Source organism: Bubalus kerabau, chromosome 4, assembly GCF_029407905.1.
Source record: "Bubalus kerabau isolate K-KA32 ecotype Philippines breed swamp buffalo chromosome 4, PCC_UOA_SB_1v2, whole genome shotgun sequence".
In the NCBI taxonomy this organism is placed as follows: Eukaryota; Metazoa; Chordata; class Mammalia; order Artiodactyla; family Bovidae; genus Bubalus; species Bubalus kerabau.
The window spans coordinates 105,612,026-105,637,816 of NC_073627.1; the positions used below are offsets into that span (position 1 = coordinate 105,612,026).

A 25,791-nucleotide genomic window follows, 5' to 3' on the forward strand; every position below is an offset into this window, starting at 1 on the left:
GTCGATGAAACACTTGTAGGTAATTACTACTAAAAGTAGTGACATTTAGTAAGTTAGGGAGATATGAGAGTTGCATAGATGCACTGAAGTGTAAAAAGTAGATTCTAAGAAAGGTTATTGAACTTCTAATATTGTCCTCCAGCAATATTTTCCTGAAGGTCTGAACTTCTAGAAATTTATAATCACTAGCATTGTTTCGACGGAGAAGGCAATGGCACCCCGCTCCAGTACTCCTGCCTGGAAAATCCCACGGACAGAGGAGCCTGGTAGGCTGCAGTCCATGGGGTCGCTAAGAGTCGGACACGACTACGAGACTTCACTTTCACTTTTCATTTTCATGCATTGGAGAAGGAAATGGCAACCCACTCCAGTGTTCTTGCCTGGAGAATCACAGGGACGGGTGGGCTGCTATCTCTGGGGTCGCACAGAGTCGGACACAACTGAAGCGACTTAGCAGCAGCAGCAGTAGCAGCAGCAGCATTGTTTCGAAGGTTTTCAATGCTGCTTATGATTTTTAAGTTAGGATTAACTAACTACAGAATAAATTCCTGCATTAGATTTGGTCATTTTTCCCCCCATGCTTTCCCCTTCCCTCTCCCTCCTCCTTTCTGTTCCTCTTCTCCCTTTCCCTTCCTTTTTTTCCTCAGTGTCCTGTCCATATTTACCATCCACATTTTTAGTATCATAGCCACTCATATGATTAAAAAGGCACTGCAAGATATTTTATTCCATAAACTTAGGGGAAGATTATTTTTATTTTTGAGAAAATTTTATATAAAAAGTTAAAATGTTTACCTTTAATTCAGTAGCAAAGAGTTGGAATCACAGATAAAACAATGTCAAGAATTCTATTAAATGGGATCCATAAGTTCATTATATTGTCTTTTTTGAGTGGTCTTTGGTAGAATGGTTTGAATTCCTGAAGGGAACACTGATTTGTCTTCATACTTTTAATTGAAGTATGGTATAACTCAAAGCTAAACCTCTTTAATTTTATTTTAATGGTGATTATATTGTTTGAGTAATAGCTAAACATCTTAATATTCAAAATAAATATGTTAATATTCTTAAATTACCTATGTTAGACCTTGGGAGTGCCCAAGTGGCCATGTGGTCTATATGTACTAACTACCAGGTGTAACCTCCTTGACTTTTCACTCCACATCCTAATGACATGGAATCATTCCAGCTCTGTTTCTGTGTAACTTCTGTTGTAAATTCTGTGAGTCTGTCAGTCTCACTGTATAAAGTTATGAAACCACAGAAATGATCAGCTATACTTTGTGCTGGTTACTTAATATACTTTCAATTTAGAGAAATGATATTGTACACATCCAGTGCATTTCCTCTATAATATCCTCCAGCTTCACAGGCACATGTTTGCACTTTTCTGTTGTTAAAATTGCAGACAAGAGTAATTTTGATTTATTGGTGACATCTAATATAGCTGTGTTTATATTGTTGCCAATAAAATGACTTACACGATTGGTTTTTGTTTATACAATCTTTTCTGAGGAGTCAGTCACCTGTGTTAGGACAAGGTACATTCTGCTTATTAAAATGAACTCCTGGGATCTAAGAACATTCAGCTCTATCTGTCCTTGATTGAATTGCAAAATGTGCTTTACACTGCAGCCGTGCATGAGAATAACTTATATTACCTATCAATAGGCTTTTCATTTCTATATTCTTCTGGCTACAAAGCTGTAACTAGAGAAACCCGTGGGAATAGCATGGACCTATTAGTGATCAAGGCGATCAAGGCAGCAATGTTGAAAAGGCAACGTTAATGAAATTATACAATCATTAACCCGAAGGGGAAAAATAAAAGGAATCAATAAAAACTCTATTTTAGATGGTTTATATGTATATATAAGAAGTCAGCTCAGGGGCGATTTGTTTGCTGACCAGTGTTTTGTGTCTCATTATCAGGTTTTCTGTGCAGGGTAAGAAATGCTTGTGGCATAAAAGGAATGGAAAATGTAACAAAGGCTAAATGTAGCCTAAGGAAATGAAATGATGTATGAAAATTAATAATTAACTGGCTCATCAGATGAATTATGACTCTAGATGAGTCTATTAATAATATTAAGTAAGAAAGGGCTTTTGGATGTAAATAGACATTATGGAACTAATGTTTTTGGAATTCTCTTGAAGATATGAGTTAACATTGCTTTTTAAAATCTTTTAACCTGCAAGGCATAATGCCTCAAGAGTTGGGTAGAAGGTAGAAGTATGATCTTGTATTTTGATTAAAGTCATAGCTTTTCTAGAAATCTATTGAAATTATCATTAAATGATTTTGTGCCTTGGTTTCCTTAGGAGTTAAGTAATTTCCTCTCTGACCTGACTTACAACAGTGTGTTTTGAGAGTTTTAATGTGGTTGAAAGGAAAGATTTATTAACTTATATTGACTCATAGCAGAATGAGTAAACATTTTCATTGTTTTAACCAATGGAGTATTAAAAATCTACATGTGTTAATATGTCATATCCAAAGTACACCAAATTTATCCTTCTGGATGTTCCTTGCTTTTTCTTTCTACTTTTTTTTTTTTTTTCTGATGATGCCTGGATTAGTCATTGAATGGAGGACAGAAGAGAAAGTAATGCTGGAGAACGTAAGTTTTTAAAGAGAAAAATGCTCTTCCAGTGGAATCCTACCAGTCAGGTTTTGATAGTGATTAGTTGTGATCTTACTTTCTGGCCAAGTATAGGAAATTTTAACTCGGATGTTCATTTTTCAGGGTGAATGTTTTCTTTCAGCACATTGCTGATCCGGAAGCCTCCTATCAGTTCTTGTTTTGACTGAGTTGGTAGAGATTGCTGTTCTTTTTTGCTTTCATATCCACCCAATCCCTTTGATTTAAGTGCCGCACACACAAAATCTACATATTTGGGCTTCCCTGGTAACTCAGGGTAAAGAATCTGCCTGCCAATGCAGAGGACATGGGTTTGATCCCTGGTCCGGAAAGATCCCACATGCCTCAGGGTAACTAAGCCTGTGGGCAACAACTACTGGGCCCGTGGTCTAGAGCCTGAGAACTGCAACTGCTGAAGCCCATGTGACCTGGAGCCCCTGCTCTGCAAACAGAGAAGCCACCACAATGAGAAGCCCCTACTCACCACAACTAGAGAAAGCTCGAGCAATAACCAACACCCAGCACCGCCAGAAACAGACATGTTTTAGAAAACTACATATTTATCCTTCATCATAGTTAATGAGTACTTTCTATAATCTTCCTTTTCTTAATTATCGGAAAGAACAAAATTTCAAGTGATTATCACCAAATTCTTCATCTTTTGTGGATGAAAAACTGTCCAGAGAAGTTATAAATGGTTTGCCACAAGTAAAACTCAGGTCTCCCAAATTCTCGTTGGGAATGCTGTTCACTCTGACTCAGTGAGGATGGGTCTTTCTTACAAGTTAGTTGTTTATTCCTTTTTTGTTACCAAGTAGGCTCAAAATTACACATGATCATATGATCTAGCCAAAAAGCACATAGAATACTATATATTGTGAATAAACAAATTGATTTTTAAATTCTGGTATCTAATGTTTGAAAAATCTGCTTGTATAATTAATGTGAGAACTGGATTATTTGGCATATTTTTCATACAGTTTATTTTATTTTTGTCTTGAGGCTGGTTTTTCTCAGCTCACACAACACTGACCTATTGGTTTTTCTTTATGGTATTAATCACTTTACTTTCTGGCTGTTGCTTTTTTAGTAATAAAATTTAAGTACATTTTTTGTTGTTGTTTTTACTTTCACCCTAAAGCTATTTAAAACAGGAGTGTGATTTATAAAAAATAAAAATAAAATAAATATTCAAGCAAGTTTGAGTTCTTATAACTAAGTTCTTAGTGCTTTAATTATTTTTCCTCTTACAAACTCACCTTCTTAATGGTCTAGTACTTACATGTTTTTATCCACATTTTTGATGAGAATTCCTGCTTGTATATGATCTTACTGCCAGAACCAACTCCTTTATTTTTAAAAACCTGGAAATGGGCACAGTCTGCAAATCTGCAGACACTTGTCACCTGGACCATGGTCTTAGTGACTCATATTTCTAGTCATGTTGTATAATTCTTCATTTTCAACAAATTGCCAATACAATACATTTATTTTGCCTTTTTTTTGATTGGTGCTGAATAAGTGCTTTCTTGGGTAGGGTTCAAAGTGCTTCAGAAAACACTATTTTATCAATGAGTGGAGAATAGATGGCCAATATCATCTGGCAAAGCACAGAGACATTAAATGACTCTTGCCTTTAATCAACCAATGAATCAGCAGACCAGCTGGTAATACACTTGAGTTCTTCTAAATGGGTGCAGCAGAAACGGCATTGGGATTTTTCCAGCATTAAAAAAAAAAATCTTACAACCAGTCTGATACAGGGTTATTTCTTATTGTTTCATAAATAAGCTTAAGTGATGCAGGTTTGAATAATCTGCATTGCATTTATTTGTCCCTTCTTGGCTACTGTAGTGGAGGGAAAGATAGGAATGAGACCTAGGATTGTTTCTGAGGACTAGATGGCATGTCAGTATTAAATGTGGTAGACTGATAGAATTATTAGTAGAATGGAGACTTGATAAAGTTAAAGAAAGCATTTATATTGTTGGTAATCTTAGAAGTTCCTCAATACATGGACATATACGGTCAACTTTGCAGAAGGCACAGTGAGTGCTTGGCTTGAAAATTAAATACTACAGATTTCCTCTGCTATCTGAAAGTAAAGTGGTCATAGGTCAGCTGAAATGGCATAAAGTTAAGAAGCAATTACTTAGGATACATGTTGCTAAGGGATGTACAAAATAAACTGAGATAAAGTGCAGATGCTCACAGACACAGTTTGATGCTATGGAGGCTTGAAGTTGAGATGCTGAGTATTGTTCCTAGGGAAAGGAGCTTGATGCTGCAAATCTCACTGCTCGGGATAAGGACTGCCTCTGTAATAGCCCCCTGCAGAACAAATGCTGAATGATGTTTTTGTTTTTCACTTTTTTTTCTTAAGAGTGAAAATCCCTCCTCAAATTTTTTTTGGTTAGTGATAACGGTTACTAAGGTAAATCTTCTGAAAATGATGTGGCATAAAGTGAACTTTTGAAACGCAAGGGATACCTGTATTTCTGATTTTCTAAAATGATAAAGAAAAAAGAAAACCCCCTCACAAAAAGTTTACCATGGTTGATATCCTGTGCTCAGTGATTTATGGAACATTCTTTTGGGAGTTGAGTTGGAAATATTCATCTAAGACATTGAGTGGATCATAGAAAAAAGGAGGACTCGTCCAGTTGAGGATATCTGGCCGTTACTACTTTGCACCCAGTCTGTATTTCTTGTTTGTCCAGCGTTGGCTTCTTTCCATGACTGTCATGTTTACTTAAAAGAATTCAAATTGTGACTGAGTCTGTCATTTATTGGGAGTAGAGACACTTAGTCCTTAGTCATGGCATGACATACATATTGGGGAACTGTAGATCAAGAGAGGAAAAAGCCTTTCCGAATGATTTGTATCCAGGGAGTACTGACGCACAGATGGATGATGCTGTCCTGTGGCCACGTCGCTGCTTTTGGTTCTCCCTCTGCCACTTGAGAAAGAGGGTGGTAGGATGGCAGATGGCAGCTTTGTGGAACTCCTGTCAGTTTACCGTGCATGGTACATGGTGAACATACTCACCTTGAGAAGGGTTGTTTTGTCCTTATGTTCTCTGTAGAGCATTTCACACAGCCTTATCCTTTTCTAGGATCTTACTGAAAGGTGAGAGTATTGTGATGTTGATTATATTTTCATCCCCATAAACTCAGGATCAATATAGAACTAAGACTCTAATGCTGCTGTAAATATTTAGATATTTGAAGCCTTTATGAAATCTCCATGCCTATTTAAAAAAATCTTTTGTTAATCTAGGGACCATGAGAAAATTGCTTTGTTAATGTCCTCACAATCGCATTTAGAGTTTGTATCATCTTTCTGTTTGTTTACTGGAACCTTTGGGCAGCAGTCTTACAGCTCATGAAGGTGATGCATTTGGGTTTCCCAGGATGCACCGTAGCAAACGTGAACTAGTGCAGACAGATCCTCTATGGAGCAAAGTAAGTCCCATTTTGCGAGCTGGCACCAGTAGATTGGTTATAGTTGCCAAGAGCACTGTATTGAGAACGGTTCAGTGGCAAACAAAACAAAACAATGCAGTGATCCATAATCCATGTCTACCATGAATGCAGGAGGGGAGAGTGCCTGCCAGTGAACCATGTATTTGATAACCATGTTCTACATGAAAGACCGTTTTGCTGAGTGCTTCCTGATATGAATGCTACACAGGTTGAAAACTCATTGTAACTTATTTTCCTTTTTACCTTTAAAAATGCCTGCATTTATTTTTTTAAACAGGCTAATAAACCACACCATGGATAACTTATTGGACTTTGCCTGAAAGGAATCATTAGTGTCATTGGATATTTGACCAACCTGGCTACAGGTTTTTTCAGAATGAATGGAAGGTCATGCAGCATGAATCTCCAGCGGACATCAGGAACCCCACAGGGGCCTGGGATGGTCAGTGGCCAGCACATCCCTCCCATTCAAGCCCATTCGGGGACTCCTGGCCCCTCATCCTGTGGCAGCACAACAAGCTCTGCCATTGGAAGCCTTGCTAACAGCCTCCATCTCAAGATGCCCTCAGGAGGAGGGATGGCTCCTCAGAGCAACGTGAACGAGAGCCCCATCCATCTGCCTGCCTTGAGCCCCCGGAGACAAGTGCTCACCAGTGGGAAGCCACGTTTCCAGGTCACCCAGGCTGGAGGCATGTCAGGGCCACACACATTAAAGCCAAAGCAGCAGGAGTTTGGAAGCCCCTTTCCTCCAAATTCTGGGAAAGGTAGGATTGTCTTTCTGGGATCTTTTAAAAGTGGACACTGTTGTTTTTCTCTTCCTTGTCTCTTCTCTGCAAGCAAATCTTATGGCAATATACATGATTCAGTGTCAGGGTCAAAGTCTCATAATGGTATGCAGCTCCCTAGGAAAGGATGTGGATGCACATTTGTGTGAGGGCGAGGGCCCCACAGTGGTAAGTGCATTTCTTCATGGACTGTGAAACCGGGTTGAAGATGAGATGGAAAGATTGGAAACAGGGAGGTAGCATAAGTGTCATAGAGGAAAACAAGAGCATGTTTGGCAAGACCCTGCCCTCTGGATGCACAGAGCTCCATCTTGTCTTACCAGGAGCTCGATTCTGCAGGCCATGGGGGGAAGGGTGACTGCAGCTGCCATTATGTTAGTTGGATGCTAGAAGAAAGGTGATGTTTGGAAGGAAAAGGATTTAAAGTGGGGAAATTTTAATACCCAATAAAATGAGGTACATAAAATGATACAATATTCTAAGAGCAAAACCTATAATCTTTATAACATAGCTAATGACAATAGAGAAAGCAGCTAGAAGAGTATATTGAAAAGATGTATGTCTGTGCTTGTGGAGAACTCGAAAAACTTGCCAATTTGAGAGAGATGGGTGCAGAGAGAATGCTTCCAATTCAGTAGATTTTGAATTACCATAGCTTTTATTTTTTAACCATAGATTTTGAATTAAGAATAATTGTCAGAGAATAACAAATTATTTGAATGACTTGCTCTGTCTAGAAACTGATGTTGAGTTAACGAGGTTGTATTGCTAATGATATGTGTATCGGGGCTAGAAAAAGGAGCATGTATATTATGTAAAGCATAGCTTTGTTATATAGCAGAACATGATTATATTTTCCTCTAGATATTTTTACCATTTATTTTTAAATGCCTATACTCAGTGTTTATGCATGTGCCTTCTCAGTCATGTCTTACTCTTCCCAACCCTATGGACTGTAGCCTGCCAGGTTCCTCTGTCCATGGGATTTTCCAAGCAAGACTACTGGAGTGGATTTCCATTTCCCCCTCCAAGTGTTTATACCACCAAATAAAATTACTAGCAGCCTTGCAAGTGGCTATTCACCTAGTTAGCTCATAACTTAGCCAATTATGATGAATAATGATTTATATCAGGCAGGTAACCCAAAAGTTGTTTGTTTTAGTGTCTGTGTATTTCTGAGTATGGAAAAGTTGATATAAATGGATAGATTAAAAAAACCTGAACATATGTGTAACTTTTTTTCTTTTCTTTTTTACTTATTTATTTTGGTCTAGGTTTGTTTTGAGTTGTTTTATTTCTCAGAGCTAACTGATATCTAGTGTAAGTATAGGAAAATTTTCCCTGGGGGCTTCATCCAAAACAGCTCTGCCATTGTTGGGTTGCTATGTTCATGACATGGCAAGCTGAGCTTCTTAATGTCAAGCTCATGTGTTTGTATTTACAGGGGCTGAGGCCCAGTACAATCTTTCAGCTCGTGCTTGACTAGTGAACTGTAGCTTGCTTTTATATATATTTGTGTTTGAAATCCTGACTTGCAGGAAATAGTGGTGATAATATTAAAAACTTGTGCTTATTATATAATAACTTAGCATGTGTTAGGCATTGTGTTAAGTGCTTTCCAATGCATAGTCTCAGTTATTCCTCACAACACTCCTGAGTTGTATGCTATTGTTGAATAACTGACAAAGGAATTAAAGTCTAGAAAAAAATAAGTAACTTAAGCCTTGTCAGGCAATAAGGAGTTTGGGAATATTACTTTGATAGTGACTAGGTGTGTTTATAATTATAGTCATAGTTGATAAAAAAAAATGTTTCAGGTACTTAAGGAATAACAAACTCTCAGGGCCAGTTCATCGTGGAACTCATGTAAAAATTAGCACTGCTTCCTGATTCTCCTCTTTTTGATTTTCGGGCTCCTTTTCCAAGCTTGCAGTGTCTTTTCTAGATCTGCATGATTAGGGCATGCAGGGACATGGGTAAGGAGTTGGGGACAACTGAATTATTATTCTCCCTCACCTTACAGGTTGGATACCACTAGTGGTCTGGATGTTACCAGGAGTGGCTTGTTGTGTCCCTTTCAAATCTTGGTTGATAGTTTCTAAACTAAGCCAATAACTGAGAATGGTGATCTGGAACTCTTTGAACGTCATCCAGTCATTTGTTCTACAAATAATTATTAAGCATATGTTATGGGTGAGCTACTGTTTGGGGGATTTGTTGCTGTTCAGTTGCTAAGTTGTGTCCAACTCTTTGAGACCCCACAGACTGCAGCATGCCAGGCTCCTCTGTCCTCCACTCTCTCCCAGGGTTTGCTCAAATTCATGTCCATTGAGTTGGTGGTGCTATGTAACCATCTCATCCTCTGCCGCCCTCTTCTTCTTTTGCCTTCAATCTTTTCCAGCATCAGGGTCTTTTGTAATCAGTTGGCTTTTTGCACCTGGTGGTCAAAGTATTGTAGCTTCAGCTTCAGCATAAGTCCTTCCAATGAATATTTAGGGTTGATTTCCTTTAGAGATGATTGTGGCTTAGATCATGAACTGATTATTGCAAAATCCAGACTTAAAGTGAAGAAAGTAGGGAAAACTGCTATGGACGGAGGTTCATAACATTGTACAGGAGGCAGTGACCAAAACCATCCCAAAGAAAAAGAAATACAAGAAAGCAAAGTGGTTGTCTGAGGAGGCTTTAAAAATAAATGAGAAAAGAAGACAAGTGAAAGGCAAGGGAGAAAGGGGAAGATACACAACTGAAAGCAGAATTCCAGAGAATAGCAAGGAGAGATAAGAAGGGCTTCTTAAATGAATTTTAGGGATGTGATAGCCAATAAAACATAGTTCTGGCCCTTAGGGAGTTGAGAATTCAGAAAAATAAATGAACAGTTAAAATAAAGCATGGTTGAGGGTGATAGGGCAACATTTGAAGGGGTTCCCAGACTGAGCTTGAAAGCTGGATCTGGGAGAACAGTAGGGTATCTGGACAGATGCCTAAAGAATGAGGGGCTAACTTTACAATCACAGGAGAGTATGTCCTGTGTGTGTGTGTGTGTGTGTGTGTGTGCGCGCGCACATCCACATGCCTGTGAAGGGGCAGGGACTATCTGGAATTTGCTCTGGGTAGAGAGAAAAGCATGCTCAAAACCTGGAGGGGAGAGACCATAGTCCATTTTGTGGACTTCTATCTGGTTTCACATTGAGGGGAGGTGTGGAGACCTGGGTAAGAGATGAGGCTGGAAAAGAATAAGCAGCAACCAGGTGAAGGGTCATGAGTGACATACTAAGGAGTTTGGATCTATCTTGAGGGTACTGGCAATCTGTGGAAGGATTTAACCTCGGGGTTGATGTGATAAGCTTGAGACTGACATCTCCCCCTGATTTTGCCACTGCTTTCCCATGCAGTTTTGACAATGTCATGATCCAGAAGGATAAGTGCCAAAGAACTTGTGACTCTGTGGGTGTATTAGAGTTTTTCAGAGACACAGAACCAATAGGAGGTATATCTATTTATCTTTCTATATATTGCCAATAGAATAAGTTACTTAGGGATTGTCATACAGACAAACATCTGACTTGAAGACTCAAAAATTTCCAGTGGGAGCCTCAGGAGAAATATAAATTTGATTGTAATGTTTATGTTACCTAAGGATTGAGTTCTGTTCCTATGAAAACTCAAATAGCCATGGATTTAACATTGTAGAGTGTGGTTCCTGAATGGTGTGCCAGGTGCTCTGGGGTACCACAGGAGACTCAGAGAGATCTATGAGATATTTTAAATTTTGAAGGAGACATGGGATATGTGACGTCCCTGCAGGCAAACCACTAGTTTGAGGAGGTTCACAGTTTCAAAATTAGACTACAGTATGCTCTTTTTGATGATATCGTAACTTTGAGAAACTACATAATTGGTAGTTGTGACTAAGAAAAGCAAGTAGTTTGTACATCCATGTTCAGAGCAACATTTTTCACAATAGCCAAAGGCAGAAGTAACCCAGGTGTCCATCAGTGTAAATGAATGGGTAAACAAAATGTGTCATATCTATCAGTTCAGTTTAGTCGCTCAGTCATGTCCGACTCTTTGGGACCCTATGGACTGCAGCAGATATAGTCATATTTATACAATGGAATATTATTCAGTCTTCAAATGGAAGGAAATATGACATATGCTATAATATGGATAAACCTTTAAGACATTATGCTAATGAAATATGCCCAACAGAGAAGGACAAATATTGTATGATTCTTCTCATATGAGGTTCCTACAATAATTAAATTCATAGAGACAGAAAGTAGAATGGTGGTTACTGTGGACCAGGGAAGGAGAGAATGAGGAGTTATTAACTAATGCGTACAGGGTTTCAGTTTGGGAAGTTGATCATGGTTTCAGTTTGGGAAGTTCTGGAGATAGGTCTTGGTGATGGTTGTACAACAGTGTGAATATAGTTAAAGCCACTAAACTGTACACTTAAAAATGGTTAAAATGGGAAATTTTATGTTACATATATTTTACCACAATAACAAAAGCAAGTGCTCAATGAAAATCAGTGTGAAATAGGAGGTGAAGGTGGTGATGTTCAATCTGATTCCAAGATTTGAGGATGCAACTTCACTTTTACTTTCACTTTTCACTTTCATGTATTGGGGAAGGAAATGGCAACCCACTCCAGTGTTCTTGCTTGGAGAATCCCATGGATGGAGGGGCCTGGTGGGCTGCAGTCCATGGGGTAGCTAGGAGTCGGACACGACTGAGTGACTTCACTTTCACTTTTCACTTTCATGTATTGGGGAAGGAAATGGCAACCCACTTAAGTGTTCTTGCCTAGAGAATCCCAGGGACGGGGGAGCCTGGTGGGCTGCCGTCTATGGGGTCGCACAGAATCGGACATAACTGAAGCAACTTAGCAGCAGCAGCAGCAGCAGAAGGCATGATTGAAATGCACATCCCATTAATAATTGTGTTTATTTAAAAATGAAATAAAAATGATTTTAAAAATTTGTAATTTTTTCAGATAATAAGTTATTAGTACATAAATACTATTAAGTTATTGACACCTAACTACTTAATAAACAGAACTATTAGATGTTCCTTTTGGCCTAGGGGCACCATGAAAAATTTGCTGAGACACTAAGAATTCCATGAACTGAGAGCATCTGGGAACCTGTGTCATAGGAGTTCATTTTTCCCACAGAAAGAGCAGTTAAGGGTGGGTGACTGCTGTTAATGGTTACAAGCTCGAGGAAGACAGGCCCATGATCATAACTGTCTTTGTTAGAAAAGACAAAAGGTTCTACTCCCTTGGAATCTACCTCTTTTCACTGGCTTTTCCAGAAACTGCATTCAACTACTTCCATTCGTAGGTAACTAATCTCTTAAATAAAACGTATTCTTCATTCCTAAATATCTTTTTTTAAAAGTTGGATTTTTTTTTTCATTTCATTTTGTATTACCTTCTATTGTATTTTACTTTTTGGCATTTGCCATCTTTATCTCTAAAGTAAGCTGAAATTCTTGGAAGTAAGTTGCAGACCTTGTGACCCTTTACTCCTAAATTCCTAAGCAGGTATCTTTCATGCTATATACCTAAAATACATTCATCATAACCAAGAAATTTAGCTTTGATACAACAGTATTACTTATAAACAGTTATATCTTAAAATATAGTTCATATTCAAATTCATTATGTATTTTATTTTACTTAATCATGATTTATAATATAAGGTATTACTCCCTCCCTCTTATAATCCAGTGTTATTTGTAGCCATTAAAAAAAAAATCTAAGATCTAATAAAAGATCATCCACTGCGTTTGGGTTATATTTGGTTGTCATATTTCTTTGGTGTCCTTTAATTTGGGATGACCTACTTTCCCTGACTTTTTGTGTGGTTTTCATGACAAAAATGTGTTAATATTTTAAAAAGTTCAGGGCAGCTGTCTTGTCTCACAACCTGATCAGTCTGGTCATTTTGTCATAACTGGGTTCAGGTTAAACATTTTTGGCGAGAATGCTACATAGGTGATTTGTGCACCACCTATGGTGTTATGCCAGAAGGCACTAAATGGTCATTTGTCCTAGTGTCTGTAATGCTGCTTTTGGTTGTCTGTCTAAGGTGGTGTCACTAGATCTCTACATTGTAAAGGACACTTTTCAAAATTAACAAATAATCGTATGTGAATATCTTTAATAACCTTTCATAGGATTTATTGATGATCTTTGTCTCAATCAGTTATTATGTTGCTGATTGCATAAAGGTTGCTTTCTGATTTTATCATTCCTTCTATGTTTATTAGCTGGTCTTCTTCTGGAAAGGAGAGCTTCTCTCCCTTCTCTTTTAGTGTCATTGCAGATTCATTTATTCTTTTAAAAAATTCACTGTGCTATAACTCATTTCCATCACTATTTTTTCTGATGGTCAAACTGTCTCAGATTTGACCGATGGAAGCCCCTTCAGGTCAGTTCTTATGTCCTTTTGACATGTTCCCATTAAGTTCTTCCTTACTTTGAGACACAAAATATTCTAGCATCGCTTGTACTTCCCTGCCCCAGACCTGGAATCAACCATTTGGGAAACTGGATGAAAGGGTATTCTTACTGGCTCTGGGATATCATTGCTTCTAGGTCGTTTCTATGGACAGAGTGAGGAAATACACCAGAACAAGGTAATGAGTTCCAGTTAAAATATAACATTACAGAGTTCTTCCTCATATTTCCTCACTGCAAAGCTGTCAGTGAGAACGCTGGTTCATGGGTATATTTTTAGGAACATGGGTATATTTCTATTTTATCTGTACTACAACTAAGAAAAATTTACCCTTAGCTTTGTATTTCTAAGATATGAAATTTGTTTTTAAAATGATTGCTTACTGTAATTAAACATGTACATTTTAATGTGTTGAAATAAGAATTTTTATACTGATCTTTGTCACTGAATGTGGAGAACTTTCTGCAGCTGGCAGCTTTCTGACCCTCCTACGATTGGTGCGGAGAGAATCCCAGAAACTGTGTGCCGATAGTGGTGCTTCTCGCTGCTTTCTTCTCACGGTTACAGACTGTAATTAGACTGGAGAAATGCATTTTTCAAAGCATCTGGGAAATTGGTTTTATGATCCTCGCTATAAGTGTGTTTGACACGGCTATTTAAATACTTACGACAGTTCGCAGTAGCCCTAGGACTATATAATTGGAAAGATTTTCATTGTAAAGGTTTTTTATTTTACTTCAGGGCCTCTGACATTTCTTGTTGGGCTCTGCTGTCCTTGGAGACAAAGGGAGTTAGTTATTCATTAGTGCTTGTGGGTTATTCATTATTGTTGGTCAGAAAAAGCAAAATAATATCAACAAAGGACACCAAACTAATTGGAACTTAAAACTTCTTTTGTGTCACTTAAGGTTGGTGTCTTTTATAAAGACCTCGTCTAAGAAAATGTGTTGTGTGAGCCTGGGAGGTCTAAAAACTAGTGTATTTTAAATACTACATCAAGTTTTATTTTTATTGTCCATGGTTTACTAATTCAATTGGTTATGATCTGGAGCTTAGGTTAGAGCTTAATTTCTTAGTGGATCAACAGGCTTCATATTTTTCTCTCACTGTTGTATCAGAAATTTTAAAGTCTGCCACTGATTTAAAAAGCTACTTTCCTATATCATTGCTTCACTTATGTTTATCCCTGGTAAAATAACAGACAATAAAAAAATCTGCTAACATCAATGGGTGAAGCATGTTAAATGTAGTCATGTTAGAATTGGGGCAAGAATAGCAACTGGGGATCCTGCATTTTTGAAGAGTTATAGTTGATATATTAGCTTAAGAAAGTTGGGGCAAAATATGTGGTTACTTTTCCCCCCTCACGTCTGCTTTTTAATCAGTTATATTTCCTTGCACTTCCAGTGTGGCTTCCTGCAGAATTAGAGCAATTAAAGTTAATATTCCATAAAAGATTCCAAAAATAACCAAACCAGTCAGAGACCAAAGGCTTTATTTCAGTTGAAGTAACCAGAATTTTCATTTTGTCTTGCCAAAAAGGCAGGTGAAACACAGTGTTTAGTTTTGTTTACTCTTTGGGCTGCACAGGGTTCACTTTGTGTGATTTATTGATGCTGGATATAAGTCAAATTGATGATGGATTTCCAAGTATTACTGAATGGCAGACACGATTTATTCCAGTTATAAAAGTGGTTTGTCAGTCTCGTAACATTCTACCTTTAAAAGAATATTCCATTTAACACCCCTGCCCTCTACGTATACCTCAAATGCTATGGGACATGAAGTTGAAATGTTACATGTGTTAGTTACCCACAGCATTTTCTAAAGCTGTTAAATAGCAACCACTTTTTTTTTTCTTTTTTAATTTATCTGACTACACTGGGTTTTAGTGGCAGTGTGCAGGATTTTTGTTGCTACATGAGAGATCTTTCACTGTGGCATGTGAGATCTAGTTCCCTGACCAGGGATCAAACCTGAGCCCCTTGCGTTGGTAGCATGGAGTCTTAACCACTGGAATACCAAGGAAGTCCCTAAACTGCAACAACTTTGGATTTGTACAGTACTTTGTAGTTCATAACCTTTCATAGTGACCATTTTGTATGATTTGATCAAAGGCATCATCCCATAGGGTAAGGTAAGTGTAACTGGTCCCATTTTAGGGATGAAGAGAATGAGGCTCATTTTTCTAGAGATCTCATTTTTCATGTGCTGCATGGATTGACATTGAATAGGACTCTGCAGTCTGAGAGCTCCTGTTACAAGAGTGCTGAGAAATCTTGCCTATTTTATCCATTAGAATCTAAGGTTACTGCTATTCCTGAAATAGTAAGTATACCTTTATAAACTCAGAACTGTTCAGTGGTCATTTCTATCCATGAGCTGAGGCTATGGGCCCTTGCTTCTGTTTTACAAAATTGTACTTGACAATTTTCAACAACAGGTCCTTCTGAGCAGTGGGGGCATTGTCTACCCAAGAGACATCAGGCAGCCTTTACATGATGGGTACCTGAGTGACATCAGTATATGTACAAGCATGAAGTCTTTAAACCCAGGCCAGAGGATATCATAAATACATTAATAGATTTGCTCCTTCTGACGTGTCATGTTTTAAGGATACAATGGATGGTGACTTATATTTAATACCTATTTTCATGGCTGCATTATTTGAATAATGAAAGAAATAGAATTTCCATAATTGGGCCTGACATAATAAACAAGTTAAAAAATGAGACTTGTGGAAGAGGATCTTGTTAGTCAAGGATACTATGAGGCCAACAGCATTAGCATCTTCTGGGAGGTGGTTAGAAATGCCCAGTCTCAAGACTCCCCCAGATCTACTGAGTCGGATCTTGCATTTTAATAAGATCCCTAGATCATCAATAAGATCCCCAGATCCCCTTGGCTAAAATGTGACTGCACAAAGCCCTGTCTCAAAACAGGTGCCCTGTGCTTGGGGTATAATTCTCTGTGGTGACTGACTTGACATTCTTGCTAATTTTATCTTTGAAATTATATTTTGTGAGTGAAGTCTGGTGGGACACTGAAACTTGTGAGGGAAGCGGGCTTGAAGTCTTAGTTCAAACGTATGTAGTTCCACAGCTTGCCAAGATGGCCACTGGCTCCCCTGCCCCACTCAGCGTCCATTACTGCCCTGTGCCCTCGGCAGGGACCTTGAGCATTGGTATGGTGATGTCAAGGTCAGATACGAATGCCCCGTGTGCTCAATCATGAGTGATGCTTTGGGCACCTTTGAAGGCCTGTTTCACTCTGTCGGTATCCCTGTATGAAAGCAGCACAGTGTTAAATGGCAAATAAAAAATATCATGGTAAGTCAAAAGATGGGAGAAGAAAGGAAAATGCTATTTTCCTGCTCTTTGAACAAGGAATCCAGCATTTTCGTTTTGGTCCTTGTAAGTTATGCTCATTGAAATTTGACAAGCTTTAGTATAAGAGATGGAGAAGGAAATGGCAACCCACTCCAATATTCTTGCCTGGAAATCCCATGGACAGAGGAGCCTGGAGGACTGCAATTGGTTGCAAAAGATTCAGGCAGGACTTAGCGATTGAGCATGAGTATAAATATAAGAGAAAGAGCATGGGCACGATTCATGCCCTCTCTCGTTCATGCTTTGCTGGTGTGTGACATTGGGCAAGTCATTAGACCTCCTTGCCTCAGTTTCCTCATCTGTAAAATGAGGGTGATGTCTTATGCTCCTTTCCAAATGGGCTGGGTCTAGGTTAAGGGCAGACCTGGCAACATGTCTTTGAGTAGGAGTGTGTCCAGAACACCTCTCATCTTTGGCTTTGGTTTCATGCAGATGATAAGCAAACCTGGGCATCATGGCCCAAGAGTGGGATGGAGGTGAAGGGCAGGGTTCAGAATGGGAGAAGAAGGTCAAAAACCTCATTATCAAGTCCTTGGGAGTGGATGGAAAGCACAAGTCAAGAATTGAGGAAGGCAGGAACTGAGGATTATGGGTAGGGAGAAGTGAGCATCAGACAACTTGTGAGCTGCACGTATGGGTTTCCCAAGTGGTTACCTACTTGTGTGGAAATCTCAGGCACACATGAAATTTGGAAGAGAAAAGATGTTTGCTCCTGAGAATTAAATTTGATGTTAAATATGAGAATATATTTCACACTGTCAACTTCCAGAGACATGTAAAGTAGTGTTCTTCCCTTATTATAAGGGCAGTATGGATCTCCATGGGGCTTCCCTGGTAGCTCAGCTGGTAAAGAATCTGCCTGCAATGCAGGAGACTCCAGTTCGATTCCTGGGTCAGGAAGATCCCCTGGAGAAGGGATAGACTACCTACTCCAGTATTATTGGGCTTCCCTGGTGGCTCAGGCAGTGAAGAATCCGCCTGCAGTGCAGGAGACCTGCGTTTGATCCCTGAGTTGGGAAGATCCCCTGGAGGTGGGCATGGCAGCCCACTCCAGTATTCTTGCCTGGAGAATCCCCATGGACAGTGGAGCCTGATGGGCTACAGTCCATGGGGTCACAAAGAGTTGGACCTGACTAAGCACAGCACAGCACATGAATCTCCATAATCCACAGCACTTGTTGCTGAATGGGATGGCCTCACCCCGATACCAATTCATTCATGGATTTGTCCTTTGAAGCAATGGGCATTAGCTTAGTCATAAATTCCAAGTCTAGGCAGTTTGAAAAGCTACTTGTTGTGTGGCTGAGAACCCTAAATTCTGTTTTCACAGTTTGCCTCAAACCTAGAGAGAAAAAAATTAAAACACAATAACCAAACCTTGAGATGGTGATTGCAGCCATGAAATTAAAAGACGCTTACTCCTTGGAAGGAAAGTTATGACCAACCTAGATAGCATATTCAAAAGCAGAGGTATTACTTTGCCAACAAAGGTCCATCTAGTCAAGGCTATGGTTTTTCCAGTGGTCATGTATGGATGTGAGAGTTGGACTGTGAAGAAAGCTGAGTGCCAAAGAATTGATGCTTTTGAACTGTGGTGCTGGAGAAGACTCTTGAGAGTCCCTTGGATTGCAAGGAGATCCAACCAGTCCATCCTAAAGAAGACCAGTCCTGGGTGTTCATTGGAAGGACTGATGCTAAAGCTGAAACTCCAATACTTTGTCCACCTCATATGAAGAGTTGACTCATTGGTAAAGACACTGATGCTGGGAAGAATTGGGGGCAGGAGGAGAAGGGGATGACAGAGGATGAGATGGCTAGATGGCATCACCGACTCAATGGACATGAGTTTGGGTGAACTCCAACAGTTGGTGATGGACAGGGAGGCCTGGTGTGCTGCAATTCATGGAGTCGCAAAGAGTCGGACATGACTGAGCGACTGAACTGAACTGAACTGAGATGAAATAACAGCTTTTAAACTTGTCTTCCATCTAAAGATTTTACTCTAGATAGAGTGATCATATAATTTATTATCCAAACCAGAACACTTTCAAAAGTGAAACGGAGCCCTATTAATAATTATGCCTGACTATCCTGGATGAACTGGAATGAAGGCAATGTCACTATACATTTAGGGGGAAGAAGTCTCATTGTGTTTAGACTCAGCATCTTACTCAACTGCTTTAAGGTAAAGTAGTTCAACCTACTTGACAGGATTAGCCCCATTTTAAGTTATTTTTTCAAAGTTCTTTCTTGGGGCTATTGAGTGATTATTAGTATATTATTATGTAGAATATATTAGTTTCTAGTTGTTACAGGATTGAAAATAAGTGAGCTATCAATTATTTAGCATTTTGTATAACTATTCTTAGCTTTACGTATTTGACTTTAATCCTTCCCAGCTCTATGGAGTATCCCCATTGAAAACACGAGAAAAGAGAGGCTTAGAACGATTAAGAAAGTTAACCAAGAACGTATGGGTATTGTAGCCCCTGCCTCACTGACTTCACAGCCCTAAGTACTTGTATAGGATGTTGTTCTGCTTTTTTTGGCACAGAGTTTGCCCTAACAGACTAGGTCCTTGGCAATTGAGTACAGTTTCCTGAAAGACATATCTATCATAATTTCTACTATGAGTAGTGTAATATCTGGTATATATTTATTTTGAAAAGAACAGTGAGATGAAACAGAAAACCACTATCAAGTAAATTTTGCAAGTGCTTATGTTAATTTGTGTTAAAAGTGCCCCTCCTTACTTGATTAAGATAGTAGTTTTGGTGGCAATCAGGTAGGCAAGGTAATATAAAAAAGAAAGATACAATAATGGCTAATTTTCCTGAACCCTTACTCTGGGGTAGCTGCTGCGCTGAGCAGAGCTGCTGGGCCAATACAACTGGAGAACAATCTAGAAGGCCTAACATGATGGCCCTGGAGTTCAGTTTCTTTTTAATCCTTGTAACAACGCTATGTGTCATCAAGATTTAAGAAAACTAAGGTTTGAAGAGGTAATCTAGCAGCCATCACATGGCTAGTATGTGGCCAACATGGGAATTGAATTCAGGTACTGTTTGAATCCAGTGCCTTGGGTCTTAACCATCCTACTATGTTCTATTGGGATGAGTCAGGTTATAGGGGCCAAGCTGGAGACCAGGGATTTCTGGTAAGTGCAGTTATTCACCAAGTATCTTATTGAAGCCTCTTATTGGTAGCTAAAATCCACTGTGCTAGCTCATGTAAAAAGGGATTTATTGTAAAGAACCAAGGGTGTTTCATGGCACCCCAGAAGAAGATGAAATGGCAACCCACTCCAGTGTTCTTGTGTGGAGAATCCCATGGACAGACGGGCCTGGTGGGTACAGTCCATGGGGTTGCAGGGAGTTGGACACGACTGAGCAACTTTCACTTACCTTCACTTCAGAAGAAGATGAACTATCAGATCTTCTGAAGGCTATAAGAACAAGCTACTTCTCCATACTCCTTCTCCCTGGGCAATGTGATCTTTTATTGCTGTGTCTTCTTTTTGAACATTACTTCATTCTTCTCCTGAAGATTGCTTTCCTGTATTATTTTTTTGGTGTTTGTATTAGTTAGGGTTCTGCAGAAAAATAGAACCAAAAGTAGAACTACAGTCTTCCTTGGTAGCTCAGCTGGTAAAAAGAATCTGCTTACAATGCAGGAGAACATGGTTCAATACCTGGGTCAGGAAGATCCAGGTATAGGATACCCACTCCAGTATTCATGGGCTTTCCTGGTGCCTCAGATGGTAAAGAATCCACCTGCAGTATGGGGGACCTGGGTTTGATCCCTAGGTTGGGATGGTCTCCTGGAGGAGGGGATGGCAACCCACTCCAGTATTCTTGCCTGGAGAATCCCCATGGATGAAGGAGCCTGGCAGGCTACAGTCCATGGGGTCACAAACAGTTGGACATGACTGAGCAGCTAAGCACACACGCACACACACAATTTATTATAAGGAATTTTGCTATTAGGTAGGCAGAGATGTACCAAAATCTGCAGTTGGCAAGCTGAGTACCCAGGAGGGCTGACGGTTTAGTTCTAGTCCAAGTATGAAGGCCTGAGAACCAGGAAAGCCTATGGTATAAGTGCTAGTTCAAAAGCAGGCAGCCTGAAGATTCAATTAGAGTAAATGTTTCAGTTTGAGTCCACAGATGGGAAGATACCAAGGTCCCAGCTAAAGCTGTCAGGCAAGAAAAGTTCTTCCTTGATTGCAGGAGGATTCATTTTTTGTTCTATGTATACCTTCAACTGATTGGAATAGGCCCACCTACACTGGGGAGGGCAGTCTCCTTAACTCAGTCTGCTATTTCAAATTTTAATCTCATCTAGAAATACTTCACAAACATACCCAGAATAATGTTTGACCAAATATCTGTTCACCCCATGGCCCAATTAGGCTGACCCATAAAATTAACCATCATGATGTCTATGGTCTCAACATGACTTTCTTCCCTAGCCCTAAGCATGTACTCAGAACTTCTGTGCTGTGAGTCTACTGGTTAGTGTTTCTCTATCCCATTTTTAGGTTCCTTGGAAAGAAGGAGAGTCTGGTTGGTCCAGCTTGTGTCAGGTCTGGTTGGGTTAGGGAGAGACTCATGGAATGAACATGGGTCCCATCTACTCAGAAAAGGAACATGTAGATTGAGTGATACCTAGGACTTAGTCTCCTAAATAAAGGTGGTTTGGGGATAAGCTTCAAATAACAGTGATGTTTCCAAAGGTATCACATAAATGGTGTTCTTTAGCTGGCATGATTCCAAAGTAAGGGAGAAGATTTTGGAAGTATGGCCACCAGCAAAAGTTAATTCTAAGGAAAGTTATTTTTAAAAATTATTTTTCTACTTAAAAGATAAACTACTAAACTGATTATCATTGTGATACTTTGTATTACTTTTCAGTAGAGGCCATTAAAGTTTATAAGGTAACTCATTTTTTTAATGTTACCTAGATTTTCAATCCTGGATGTGGGAATTAAGAAAGAGCATGTAATAGTTGATCTGTTAAGCATTTATATTTATGTTCCATTGGGAGTTTATTGAAGGTGAAGATTGCCAGGGTTCAGATGCTCAGACCTGTGATTCCTATTTGAAATCACCTTGAACAATGCAGCAATTTGAAGTGGTTTGGCTGTCAGTTTAGACAATTTTCAGCATAGCTATTTCTTGTTGCCTTGGGTTATATATTAAGAGAGTATTTATTCATGATTTGAATACTCTTGGCATATATGCAAGTTTTATGCCAGTTTTATTAGGAATCTGTCAGGCACAAAACATATGCAATTAATCAATGAATTAAATATTTTAAAAGTTGGAGTACATGGATTGGGTGTTGAAAGTGTATTTTCTTACATATTTGGCCCAGGTAATTTCCCCAGGTACATAGAAGCAATTTCTGTACAATTATCTGTACATTATTGTGACAGGCAGAATCTAAGATGGGCCTTGATCATTCCCATCTCCTGGAATTCATGTCCTTGGGTAATAGCCACGTAGGCTGCAGTCCATGGGGTCGCGAAGAGTCGGACACGACTGAGGGACTTCACTTTCACTTTTCACTTTCATGCATTGGAGAAGGAAATGGCAACCCACTCCAGTGTTCTTGCCTAGAGAATCCCAGGGACGGAGGAGCCTGGTGGGCTGCCATCTATGGGGTCGCACAGAGTTGGATACGACTGAAGTGACTTAGCAGCAGCAGCAGCAGCAGCAGCCACAGAGTACTGACTGGATGTAGGGACTTGCTTCTAACCATGATAAAGGTGATAAAATGTCACATCTATCATTAAGTTACAAAAGGTTTCACTGTTGTCCTGCTTGCAGACTCTCTTAATTGTTTTCTTGGTTTGTATCTTTGATGAAGAACGCTGCGATTTTGGATAGGCCCATGTTGCAAGTAACAGAGAGGGGGTTCTGGCCAAAAAACAGTGATCATTCTTTTTTATGGCTGAGTTGTGGAATTAACATCTGTTGAAGGCCCATGGTATGGAAGAGATGGTGACAGGCTCTAAGATTCAGCAGAGCCAAACTGGAAGGCCTTTTCTATTACCTCCATTTTACAAATGTGGAAATAGACATTCAGAGAAGTGAAATTATTTGCTCAAGTTTACATGAATTATAAGAGACAGAATCAGGGTTTGAATGTAGGTGTCTCTTACTCCAGTTTCTCTTTTCCTTCCATGCATCTGGCCAACTCCTTCAAGCTATGGCAAACACTGGTGTGACATTTTTTGCCTAGAAAAAAAGGATTAAACAAAGATGTTTCATCTTTAAGCATTCACCAAGGAACCACGTACTCTCAGTGGCTTGTTGAAAGGACCAGTCCCCACATCCTAGTCTTTCTTCTCAGTGTCATGTTCCCACCAGATACTCTTTTGCTTCTCTCGTCCTGCCCTCCATCTCCATCTGAACCTGCATTTCATAGCCCTACTTTTTATTAACTTCTTTATTATTCTCAAACAAAATTCATGAATAGTATTGTCTCCCTATGCATATAATTTTAAAAATTTGATATAATTTTATAACTAAAGTACAAGGAAAATGAAAACAATTTATAATAAAATAAATTGCATTTAAATATGAAACTATTCAAGCACACCTACACTAAAAGACATAATGAAGTAGATAAGCTTGGACCTTTTTAGGTCCTTTTGTGAAATTAGTTAGAATTCTGATGATTTAGAATTGTATTTGTTGTACTGGTGACTCAGCTATCTAGTTGTTTGCTTTCAGTGATAGGATGTCATGAAATGGTGGACAATACTTCATAGTATTTCTATCAAAATGATAATTCACTTGATTTTCACTATCATTTTATTTTATATAATTAAGTATAAATAAGAATTATGAAAATAAAATTGACTTAGGTTCTAAACTTAGATGATTATTAACAGGTTTTTACCTACATGAACCTTTGTTGAGACACTTGAAAATCATCTTGGATAATTTTTTATTGTGTGGCATCCCTTCAGCACTGAATGCCAATAATGGTAACAACCCAGAATGTCCCCACAACTTCCAGATGGCTGCTACCAGGCAGTGTCCCCCAAACCCACTGACATAAATCTAAATTTGCTTTTAGCAAAAGAGATGATCAACTGATTAAAAGTATCATAATTGTCAGAGGTGTGTATTTTTTAATTGGGTCAGTACCTTAAGGCAAAGAAAGACATCATTTATGGTGGAACTTGTTTGTAGGGGGTCAGAGAAGTGCAGTGTGAAGAAGGAAGAGGATCTGCTTTTTGCAGCCCTTAAACTACTTGGCATATGCGTACTCTTTATATTTTTGATTCTAGCCTTTCCTCTTAAATCCCTTTTCTGTAAGCTCCATATACACTTTATATGACAAAATAGATGTCTTTCTAAATAAAATTCTTTTTACATTTTCTGATTGTATTTTTAAGAGCTTCTTTATGTTTTTAGTGCTGTCAAAAAAAAATCAACTGATGTTTTCTGTTTCCAACATGATATTGTACTAGCTACTAGGGAGTCAAAGGTGAACAAGATACAGCCTTAAATCTCAGTATATTTGTGATTGCAGTTCAATGTAGCACAGCATTTACAGGGCAAGGCACAATGCCAGGCATTCTATGATACATGCACACATATATGTACGTACATTTATGTTTATGCTTTTAAGGAGCTGACACATACATATAATCATGAAGAGAATCCATATAAACACAATCAAATGTGAAGAAAAGAGAAACCCTAAAAAGTGAGAGGATCTTCTCAACCCAGGGATCGAACCCAGGTCTCCCACACTGCAGGCAGCTGAGCCATCAGGGAAGCCCCTAAAAAGCAAGAGATTTTATAAATGATATTTTATTAATAAGGATAAATGAATTTTATAGGATTTGTGTACTTATCTGTAACTCATAACATGTAAGTATATAAAGCCTTTCAAATGATATATATTATGTGAACTATATATATGTATATAATATAACTGTATATACTGTAAATAGCCCCAGCAGGAATGAAGAAATGGAGCCAAAGCAGAAACAGCACCCAGTTGTGAATGTGTCTGGTGGTGAAAGTAAAGTCCATGCTGTAAAGAACAGTACTGCATAGGAACCTGGAATGTTAGGTCCATGAATCAAGGTAAATTGGAAGTAGTCAAACAGGAGATGGCAAGAATGAACATTGGCATTTTAGGAATCAGTGAACTAAAATGGACTGGAATGGGTGATTTTAATTCAGATGATCATTACACTACTGTAGGTAAGAATTTCTTAGAAGAAATGGAGTACCCCTCATAGTCAACAAAAGAGTCCAAAATGCAGTACTTGGGTGCAATCTCAAGAATGACAGAATAATCTTGGTTAATTTCCAAGGCAAACAATTCAGTATCACAGTAATCCAAGTCTATGCCCTAACCGCTAATGCTGAAGAAGCTGAAGTTGAACAGTTCTAGGAAGACCTACAAGACCTTCTAGATCTAACACCAAAAAAAAAAAAAAAAAAAAAAAAAAAGATGTCCTTTTCATCATAGGGGACTGGAATGTGAAAGTAGGAAGTCAAGAGATACCTGGAGTAACAGGCAACTTTGTCATTGGAGTACAAAATGAAGCAGGGGAAAGGCTAACAGTTTTCACAAGAGAACACACTGGTCATAGCAAACACCCTCTTCTGACAACACAAGAGATGACTGTACACATGGACATCACCAGATGGTCAATAATGAAATCAGGTTGATTATATTCTTTGCAGCCAAAGATGGAGAAGCTCTACACAGTCAGCAAAAACAAGACTGAGAGCTGACTGTGGCTCAGATCATGAACTCCTTATTGCCAAATTCAGACTTAAGTTGAAGAAAGTAGGGAAAACTACTAGACCATTCAGGTATGACCTAAATCAAATCCCTTATGATTATACAGTGGAAGTGACAAATAGATTCAAGGGATTAGATCTGATAGAGTGTTGGAAGAACTATGGACAGAGATTTGTAACACTGTATAGGAGGTGGTGATCAAAACCATCCCCGAGAAGAAGAAATGGCAAAATGG

General features: G+C 38.8%; 1 protein-coding gene across 3 annotated transcripts in view; it reads left to right on the forward strand.

The window, feature by feature from the left end:
* Positions 1–25,791, forward strand: part of LOC129650049 (zinc finger protein GLIS3-like) — a 175,683-nt gene that overhangs the window by 8,111 nt on the left and 141,781 nt on the right. The window contains exon 2 of one of the 3 annotated variants that reach the window (XM_055578186.1): positions 6,406–6,892. The exons of 1 other annotated variant lie outside the window; for it this stretch is intronic. In XM_055578186.1, coding sequence (XP_055434161.1) covers positions 6,505–6,892 — 388 coding nt within the window. In that variant the 5' untranslated portion in view covers positions 6,406–6,504. Of the gene's footprint in view, positions 1–4,208; positions 6,893–25,791 lie in introns of those variants that run through there. One more of the 3 variants, XM_055578185.1, reaches the window with a different exon arrangement.